General features: G+C 38.0%; 1 protein-coding gene across 1 annotated transcript in view; it reads left to right on the forward strand.

The window, feature by feature from the left end:
- DNAJC24 (DnaJ heat shock protein family (Hsp40) member C24) overlaps positions 1-10,210 on the forward strand; it is a 31,444-nt gene extending 21,234 nt beyond the window's left edge. Inside the window, exons 2-4 of the mRNA XM_010226630.2 lie at positions 1,114-1,252; positions 8,713-8,781; positions 9,896-10,210. Of these exons, the coding sequence (XP_010224932.2) occupies positions 1,114-1,252; positions 8,713-8,781; positions 9,896-10,020 (333 nt within the window). The 3' untranslated portion in view covers positions 10,021-10,210. The remainder of the gene's footprint in view (positions 1-1,113; positions 1,253-8,712; positions 8,782-9,895) is intronic.
- Positions 10,211-10,800: the final 590 nt, after the last annotated feature.

Here is a 10,800-nt window from a genome sequence, read left to right on the forward strand (position 1 = left end):
TTACAAACTAAAATAAAGGGATCCAGATGATGAGAAATTTGTTCAAATGCTTGTGGAACAGGCATTCTAAGTCTTAAAATCCATGGTAGGGTCCAAAGTGATGCTAGTTTGAAAGGGCAAGAGTTGAATCTCCAGAATTTGGGATATCTTGGTTTGTGATGCAGAACAGTGGATCTTAGGCTGTCACAGCTGTCTCATCTTAAATATTGTTTCCTGCTGCTTCAACCTTTGCGCCGGACATTTAAAATTCAAACAAAAAAAACAGACATGAATTGAACTCTTAGGAAGGTGGAACTTTTAAGGTTACTTTTCGATAGACATTAGACCCAAAAGTCAGAATAGTGTGTTCAGGATCAGTACTAGAATTGATAAAGAAAATGTGTTTCCATTTTAATTACTTTTGCCTATGTAACATGTGTGTTCTTGTAGCAATGTCCTTGAATAACCATTTCTTAACTAAAATGACACAATTCTGTAGTCAGTGATCCATGACTTTAAATATTTGGAAGGGCTATTGATTCGCTGAACTGGAAGAAATTAGAGATGTTGAGGCATATTTTCAAAAATAGATTTACATTTATTATGAACTATATTTGATCGTGTATATTCCTTTGGTATTTAAATCAATAAAACAGGAGCACATAATCCAGCGTTCAGTTTATGTGTAATAGACTCCACTGAGCACCAGTGGCCTTGGTTAAATCAGTTACATGTTCTCTTTTAAAGAGAGCTGCTCGTACCTACAGCAGCTCCTCTTGTTCCCATGTCGTAGTTCTCTGCATGTACCTATTTCTGTTTGTGTTAGTCATTCTCTCTAGGTAAATTGTCCATAAGACCAATGATTCCATCAGCAAATTATCCAGAAAATGCCGTCAGTGCACATGGTGACATTTGTGCCACTGGTGGCTTTGTTGCTCTTTCAGTGGTCTAATTAAATTGGCAGTAATCTCCTGTGCCCAGTGTTGTTGTCTCCCTTTCTTTGGCACCTTGGTTCAGACATTCTCCTTTTCTCCATCGTTTTAACTGAATATCAAATGCATTATTGATTGCTCCGCTTCCACCCTGCTCACTTCCGCTCCCCTCAACTTTCTAAAATCTTTTTGTGATTGGCAGTATCACCCAGACAAGCAGAGCGCAGATGTGTCAGCGGGAGAAGTGGAGGAGCGCGTGCAGAGGTTCATCGAAATTGATCAAGCGTGGAAAATTCTAGGCAACGAAGAGACAAAAAAAGAGTATGACCTGCAGCAGCGCGGTAGGTTCCTGCCAGGGAGGCTGCAGTGGCAGCGGCTCTTTAAAGCGGGGTCTGGGCGCACTAGTGAGATGGTATTTTAAAATGCTGTTTATTGCTGAACCAAATGTTTCTTTCGCTCATGTCCTACTTTCAAATGTGGATACATTATTTAGAGCTTTTGCTGCGCATACATTACTTAGTGAAGACGTGGGATTGGTTCCTACAAAACATTAGGTGGTGGTATTTCTAATAATTTTAATGAATATGAAAGTTAGACTAATTACAGAGCTTAGCTCTTTTTACTATATTAAAGCAGCTTCATTAAGTGCTCTTAGGTTCATAAATTTAAGTCTATGCTGTATTTTGTTGCGGTGTTTTGGATAGTGATATTATGTAGTTTATATCTTGTGTTCAGTACATAAGGGTTTATAAGTACTTGAGAATCATTAAGGCAGATTCTTTCTGTGTCTGTGTGTCAGAGTAGCTTTCATAATTTATCTGTAATCTAAAGTCGCCTTTTTAAAGCAGGTTTATAAATAATATTCCAATATAACACATTAACTAGGCAACTCTAGCCTGCCTTTCTTTTTATACCTCTCAGAAAATAGCTTCTTAAAACAGTGACAGGCTGTTGTGAGAAAGAAAGGGGGGAAATGTAGGTCAGGTCTGTCACACATGGACTACCATTACATGAAGTGATAGGCTGTCTTTCTGCTCTGGCCTCGGGATAGGAGTCCCTCAGCCTTCCATTAGAACCTTCAATAAATGTATATCCACCCTACATGTTAATGGGGGGAGTCAATAATAGTGTATCGCCTGTGGGGAAAACACTCAGTCGCACTCTGCAGTAACACACTCGGGTCCAGCATTGACGTGTAGCCACCACCACTTTTGAATGTGTCTGATAAAAGCCCACTGTCTCTGCAGCTTGTTATTGAATTTGCTGCCATTGTACATTGGCACACCATCAGCCCTTCCTCTCTTGTGCTGGTTTTTAACTCCTCTGCCGCTGCGGATACCAGGGCTTCGAGAGACAAAGGTTTAGTCATTCTAGCAGATACGCAGCGCTGCGGGATGAAAAGGAGGGTATAGAACTGTATATACCCAGTCTGAATTCTGCAGTTAAACAATCTCGTATTTCAGGCTTCGTGCCGGGTTTGGAAAAGAAGGTGGGGGAAGGAGAATTATTGAACAATTTTTTTTTACTTTTGGGAAATTCTTTAATGTAAACAGATCATAATGTGATGATTATGATGATGATTATCATGATAAATTATCATTTCAAGCTTATTTAAAAAAAAGATTTAATGGCAGAACAGGGATTTCTGCTGCCCTTTCATTTTCTTGGACTCCTTGCTTTGCAAGTATAAAGTGTGTCATCCATTTTCACAAACTACATATAAGCAGGAAAAATGAAATATTTAATGGCATATTTCATTCAAGTTTTTCACAGATGTAGTGACATTTACCTAAAGCTGAAATACTGAAGATGAAGTGTTAATTTTCTCAGGTCAAGTTTATCCAATGAGATCCGGAAAACTACATCAAGAATTAATAACCTACTTTGTTTTCCCATGCTATTAAAGAATCTTACTATAAACTAGTTTCAGGAGAATTCATGCTATGATATTTTAGTGAGATTCTTTTGCATCCAAATGATTTTTCCTAAAGAGCCACCTCAAGACTGCAAAAATGCTTAGTAAAAAAGGGAAAACAAATAGTGCATTTGAATGCTCCTTTGACACTGCACTGCGTATTTGGAAGATGGGATATATGTTCATATAGAAGTTCCTGTTCACAGAGGGCCCAGTGTTTTAAACAAGCAAAACATGTATGTGCAGTGTTGCTGGATTCGTTGCAGCAGCTGAATGATGGTGAAATAAAGTGAACTCTAGTTGCCTGGCTGCTGTCAAGTTCCTTCTGAAATCATGATTCCAGACAAATGCATTGACACTGCTGTAAACGCTCACAGAAACAAAGGAACCAAGACTGTGGCTAAGGGAAACAGTGCAGAAAACAGAGCAAGATTTTTAAAGCCTAAGAAGCAAGAATCTGAATGATACCAGTGTGCACACGTGTGTGGCAGCCAGTCAGGAAGGCGTCCTTTGTACTGTAGTCTTTTTTCCTTTGAGCAGATTGCTTATTTGTGTATATCTCATTGTATTAAGTAATGTTTAGTTCCTCAGCAAAGAAATCAGTGGCCAAAGAAGGGCTCCATGGCTTTTTTCTTTTTTTTTTTTCTTTTCCTGACTCACTGGGAATAACAATATACTCTCATCTTAAATAATCTTCTCTGAAGCTCTGCAACTAACTTGTTGTGCATTGAGGACACTGCAGTAAAGAGCAATAGACCAACCTCAAACTGTTTAGAGGTTTGGCTCAGGTGCATATCCAAACCTTCCTGGAAACTTTACAAGAATTCCCTTTTTTGGGGGATGTTTTGTGGATATCTTTTCTAGCTCCTTGTTTTACCATATTGGTCATGACATAAGAATAGTCTTTCATCTTTTGCTTCCAGTCTCCATCTAGGGGAGAGGAAAAAAGCTGTACCACAGTTTACCTGCTCTAAAGGGATACTTTTCTTCAGCTTAAGGATTTTCCATTTTTCATTCAGTATTCTGTTTAGAAAAAATTAATATGCAGTTAAAAAAGCAGTCTAATAATAATTAACAAATGTTTTTCAGTGAGTTTAGCTCTAATATGATTTGATTTATATTTTTAATATCTGGGGCCTAAAAGTGTGATTTTGTTGCACATAAAAGAATAAACAATGTTTCATAGAATCGGAGAATCATGTTAGGTTGGAAATCTCATCTCCGTTAGATGATTTATTCAGACTGTCCAGTCAAATCTTAACTATCTCCACAGCTACAGATTGCACAAATGCTCTGGGCAGTCTGTTTCAATTCTTCAGGTTAAAAATGTTTTCTTTATATCCAGTCAGGATTTCCCTTTTGGCAACTTGTGCCTTTTGCTGCTTATCCGTCCGCTTTGTGCCTTGGAGAAGTCTTCTGCACTCCGTGCTAGGTAGCTGTGAACAACGATGTCCCCTCAACAAGCGCAGGTCCCTCAGCATCTCCCTCCCTGGCAGCTGCCCCAGCCCTGACCATGCTGATATTCCACTGTACTCGCTCCAGGATGGGCAGCCCAAAACTGGAAACGGTACTGGTTTTCTCCAGGACATATGTTTTTATATGTGATGATGGATGCGGGTATCCGTATGATACAAGCATTTGGAACAGTTGGGTATGCAATCATCAATAGGCATTTTCTTATTTGAGCACAGGCCTCCTGTTGATTTTCAGTTTTTAATTTTATTCTTAGAAAATTATTAAGGTGGAGTTTTCATATATGACTACATTTTATCAGCATTATTTTCCCTTTTGTTCTTGCTTCACTTGTTACAGCCTGTAATTCTTGTTATCTAATTGGAATTTCCAATGTTTCAGCCTATAAACTGCTGTTAGTACCTAGCAGAAATATCAATTGAACATCCTGACTACTATATTAGAAGAAAAAAAGTAGAACGCAGCATACTTTAGTTCCTTGTTAAGAGAGCTTCTCTTTACAAATATTTTAAAACTAAAATAAAGCTTTGAGTGTGGCTCTGAAGTGACAGACCTGTATGTCTGTCTCTAACGAGGCATTTTACAGTTACAGGCCCTCAGCTAATGATGGAGCACAAGCTCCTACCACAGCTCAGTGGGTTTAACTTTAGTCTGTAAGACTTGCGTTAGGAAAATTCTTAACACAAAGTTTCTTTACAATTTCGAATAAAAGCAAGCATGGTTATTATGAATTATGTAAAATATTCAAGAAAATAAAGTGTTTAAAAAATAGCCTATTTTAGCCTAAAACTTTAGCCTAAATAGTCTAAAATTAAACTTCATGTTCAGATTTTGAGTATTGTGATGAATTTTGTCTAATTTTTTTGAGACAGAGTAGATACTACTGACTGAATTTCTTCTGGCAAGGTGTATCTTGAACTTTTTTTTTAATGACTTGTGTTTAAAGAAAAAAACTATCCAAGAGCTAGAAAAATCTTTTAAGTGTCATGACTATTTTTACTATTATCATAAACTGTTAAAAGGGTTATATTTCTGTTTACTGCTTGCACCTCCTCCTTAAAACTCAGCCCTAAATAGCCCAAGAAATATTTATTGTATCCTCAAGTGAAACTTAAATACCTTTCCTCTTTTTACAATTTCTGAATGACCCAGCAAGAGCTCTAGTAAAGCTTTACTGAACCAAGCTGCTAATAGTTATTTAATGTTGTTCTGCAGCCTGAAAGAATCTCAGTAGATTTTTTTTTTCCTTTTAATCTCTTTGAATTGCAGGCTCATAAACCTCTCTGATGAGCCTGCCAGTGTTTTCTTAGATCCCGCAGCTGAGACAATGGAGCTGCAGAATCCTTTCACCTCTTGTTGTCAAAGATTGCAAGGCCAGGCAGGCTGTACTTCTTGTGAGCTTTATTTTGTTTTTTTGAGTTATGATAGGCAATCAGGACTTCATGGTTTTCTGCATTTGCTCAGGAATATGTTTCAGAAAGTACAATTGCACACAGAGTTGTACAGCTAGAACTCATGTTGCATCGCAGGAAGCACACCAAGCACAACAATCCCAGGCCTGAGTAGCTTTTTCCTCCTTCAGGGGAATAAAAATCAGACACCAATTTATTTAAGGCAATTGTTAACCATACAAGGCAGTAAGATGCGTGATAATAATGATGTTGATGAAATAATGAGGAGGAGCACAAGAACTAGAGCAACTAACACACTCTGTGAAGACTGTAGTCTTGTTTGTAATTTCCCCAAACTCATATTAGGCTCAGCCTCTTAGGTGTAAATAATTGGCCAAGTCTATTTGTGCTGTCTTTAAGGCATTTTAGATTGGTTAGTGCTTTGGAGAGCTAGAAAGTAAACCAGCTCTGCTCATCTCTGGAAAATGAATTTTATTTTATTTTGAATACAAGCAAGTAATAGCAGCATGCAAAACTGTGACTGACTGATAGTGTGGGTTGTGTGTTATGCTTGGAGACTTATTCCAAGGACAATGTATTAATTAAAAATTAACATTTTTAAGATAACCAGTGAACTCTTTCAGGAATTTTGCCCATTGAGCTTTTTAATTACAATCGCTGCAATGAATTAGAAAAACTTGGTTGAAACTCTATTCACTGGGCTTCATCCTGCACTGCATTTGCAGTATGAGAGATGGTAGTTCCTCTGCTGCCTGCCTCATTATTTTGACAGTAACTTTACTTTAGGAAGTGGTAACCTTATAAATTTGTATCTTGACACTTCATGGCACTTCTTCATGGCACCATATGGTCCATCTGCCCTTATATTTTTTACTAGCAAGACATGACCCAGACCTCCATGTCTAATCCTGCAAAATGTGTTCTGAAAACCTAAATCATGAATCTGAAATAGGACAGTCACATTTCTATGTTATTCATTTTTTTTGCTACCTGTAAATGAAACAGAGAAACAACCACTCTTCCTACAATCATTTTTCTTTGCATTTTTATTCAAAAAAATCAGTAAAATAGGAAGAACTTGTGCTTTTCATACTATTCTCACAGTCTTAGTATTTTTTTTTCCCACTGAAGTGTAGAAAAGAATCTGAAAGTAGAACTCAGCAATTTGATTTCTGCTTTTTTTCTTCTCAAAAAAGAGGAGGAGGAATCTTTCCTGCCAGCATAAGGCCTGCTGGAGGAAAGTTCTCTGGCAGTGTTTGTGGAGGTTTCAGGTCACTTCTAATGTTTCATGGCTAAAAGTTGCAAGTGGTATTAAAACAGTTTAATTTCAGGTAACATCAGAGTGTATTTGGCATGAGTTAAGATGATCTAATGGTTTATTTTGTTTTGGACATGTCATGCAGTTAACTAGTGTTCTGGTGAGGTGATCCTGGTGAGCAGAGTGATGTTGTCACTTTGTATAACCAATAACTCAAACACTGCTCATAGCTCTGTTTATGTAACTGAGAGCAGGAACAACAAGAATGACTGATTCATAGGTGTCTTCCAGGTGTCTTTCATCATTACTGTCTTGCTATTACCCCCCTTTCCTCCAGCTTTCTTGGACAGCAATAACTATTAGGTGTGAATGGGCTAATTTTCTTTTAATCCCAACCTTTTTACCACAGAATAGGTGTTCAACAGAACATAGAAAGGGGCTGTATTGATCCTCTTATTATGTTCAGTTTGCTGATTTGTTTTAATCCTATTCATTAAACAATTTTAGGTGAAGCACCTTCTAAAGTATTCAGAACCTCTGATTTTTTCATCAGTGTTCAGTAAGCAATTCTAGAGGAGAACATACACAATAGTACATTTCGTAGGAAGCTTAATGTTATTAAACTAGAATACTCACTGAAAACTCACTGATCCGGGTGAAGGAACACATATTTTCTTCGTAACATCCTGGTTTGAACCTGAAATGAGGGCTAAGCTATTGAGTCTTGCCAAATGGAAGACATTTATGTGTATGTGTTAAAGATCAGCTTTTCAGGCATTTCTGATTCTTAACGATAAGGAATTACAGTGTCTGTGGAGCTGGAGCTTCCACATGGACAGTTTTGTGTAATAAACTAAAGTTTCTAGATCCTTTTTTGGATATTACCTTTTACTGCTTCATTTGCAATTTTGTTGAGCAGCGTCTTGCACTGTCAATTTGCATAGCAACTGAGTGCATCAAATGTGAGAATGCTGATAACATAAAGAAGTCCTTGCTTTTCCAAAATGGTGCTTTGAAATGTATTGCACACTTTATGTTTAATTTCATACCGCAATTCAGCTCGTGTTGAAATAACATAGGAGATCATATGGCAATAGATCTCAGTCTGTGTTAACTCCTAATCTAAAACTGCTTCCGAGTATCTTTTTGTCAGTGCAGGAATGCTACTGTTCTTGTCGCAGGCAATGCTACTATGGATTTGGTGCTTACATAGCATTCTAATTTGGCTTCTCCTTTGAAAAGTATAGGTAAGCAGAGGCTCACAATTTCAGCTGTATAGCTCCAGCTAGGCTTTTAAAAGGTATTTTAATTCACAAACAAAAATTTGCACCAGAGTGCCCAGAGAGGTTGTGGAGTCTCCTTCTCTGGAGATCTTCAAACCCACCTGGATGCCACCCTGTGCCACGTGCTCTAGGTGTCCCTGCTGGAGCAGGGGGGTTGGACTAGATGATCTCTAGAGGTCCCTTCCAACCTCAACCATTCTGTGATTTCATTGTCAATTTGGGGGATCAGCAAGAGAATGACTAGATACCCGGGATGTCTTTCTTACAGTAATACATCTTCAGCATTTACTTTCCTGGGTACAGAACCACATCCAGAGACATGGAAGCTATAGTTTTAGAGAACTACATTTTTAATGCTGTGACTCTCTAGTAGGCACAAAACTGAGCCATTACTATACCAAAAAGAAATAAGGACCTGTATGTTATTAGGGCTGAACATTTGTCACTCTTTTCTTTGTAGAGGATAACCTGACAAAAGAATGGCCACTGCATGCGCAGGTTTATGTTGAGGATATGTCCTGGGATGAAGGTATGATGCCTCACTTTGTGTTCTCAGAGCATTTCAGTGTCATTAAAAATTCTTTTCCTGTATCTTAGACCTTTGTGGGGTTTTTTAAATTATTTGCTAACTTTCTCTTTCAAGTTACCTCCCTCTCCTTCACTTTCTAAAACAAAAAATTTCTCATTTAGCTATTCTGCTGCCTGTTACTGCCTGCTGCTTTTCCATATCTCTGTTAGTTCCTGTCAATCCTATCTCTTAAAAGTCTGTTCAAGTCTTTCACTAGCACTATGCAGTTGGAATTGCTACTTTACTGTCTGTGCTTTTATTGTGCATTTGTTCTTCACCTTCTTTTTTTTTTTTTTTTTTCTGCTTGGATATTGAGAGCTTGCAGGACACTTTTTCACCTAGGTGTCTTCCTGTAGCATAATTGATTTTTTAAATACCTGGATTCTTTCTGAATCTCTCATGTATCTTCCTGTGCCTTCTGTCATATATAGGATGCAAGTGTTCTCATATATATTTTCTTTTCTAACAGTATTTTACTTTTTCCCTTTATTTTACTCTAGATTTTATCATTTGATTGACTTTTTAGAGGGCTGTTACTGATTTCTTCTTTCCTACCCCACTCCCTAAAGCTGGGTGGCAAGAACCTAACTTCTGTCCTTTCTTGTGTTAGATGCTTCTTCCCTGTGGTAGCCTATTTTAGAACCATCTGTGATCTGACATCTGTATGACTAACACCTCCCCCTTCCCTATTTTGTTCTTAATTGCTTTTCTGATCTCTTTAAAGTTCTTGGTACTTTGTCAGAATCAAGTCTCACTTGGAAATCTTCAGTAGCTTAGTTCTTTTAACATATGGCTGGTTTACTGATGTGCACCTTCTTAGTATTTGCTCTTTTAAAATAATGAAGCTTCACTGACCCTGCTTGTTTGGCCTAAAGCCATCTCGGCCACTAAAGCACACTTGAAGAGCAAGGCACATCTTGAGCAGCAAATGGAGCCCAGGAACTGATTTCCCCAATCCAGGAAGGGGAGGTCATACACACAAATTGTGTTATTAGCAAATGTGTGAATAATCTAAAATAACATTTTTTGTTTGTTTTACAAACATTAAAGCATTTTTTCCCCTCTTTTGTGGCAGGTGAACAATGTTACACTCTTTCCTGCCGATGTGGTGGAAATTATACTGTCTCCAAGACTGAAACCAAAGAGGTGGCTCTGGTTTGTTGTGACACATGTTCTCTTGTTATAGAAATTCTCCAGTGATTGTTTCAGTCAAGCACATTAACTGTTAAACTTTTTAAAAACACTGGACTGGACAGAGACACTGGACAAAAAGAGGACAGCATCTGCTAAGAAATATGTTGAAGAAAAGGAGGGCACTGCAAGAACAAGTTCAGTCAGGCTTAAAAAAAAATGCGTAAGTGCTAACAAAAGTCTGCAGAAATGAAGCTTGTTTTTCTTCCTTTATTAAAGAGTTATTTATTTAATAAAATCCAGAAGTTGTCTCTGTTCAACAGGAATGTATCTTCTGCTGTAAATGACACTTCTTTCCCAGGTAAGAATAGAATACTACTTTCAATTCCAGTCTCTATTAGCTACCGCTTGAGTACTACATCCTAAATTAAATAATTTTTACAGCTCAGTTAATAAATTTTATTGAGAAATCACACATGGGAGAATGCTTTGAAGATAATGAAGAGTAAGGCACATAAATGTAAAATAAACATTTTTGACTTCTGTGCTACATCTATAACTTATCCCACATGGATTCCTCATAAGGATTTCAGTCTTGGGAGGAGGTGGCAGAGAACTGCACAGGAAGGAGGCTGGCTCTGGCAAGACTGAGCAATGTGTACATGTCCATGCACTGGGCTAGCATGGGGCAGCTGCACTAATCTTACAGCAGGAAGCAGCAGGATGCTTTTGAATCAAATATGCTCCATCACCTGAACAACTGCAAGCTCGCTTCCTTAGATGGAGGAAGCGGGAGGCTGTGCTTTTCCCCCTAAGGGTATGCAGGCTCCAGGACCAAACCAGAGATAG

Source organism: Tinamus guttatus, unplaced genomic scaffold (assembly GCF_059628265.1).
Source record: "Tinamus guttatus ecotype Peru unplaced genomic scaffold, ASM5962826v1 Tinamus_guttatus_pri_ptg000240l, whole genome shotgun sequence".
Classification (NCBI taxonomy): Eukaryota; Metazoa; Chordata; class Aves; order Tinamiformes; family Tinamidae; genus Tinamus; species Tinamus guttatus.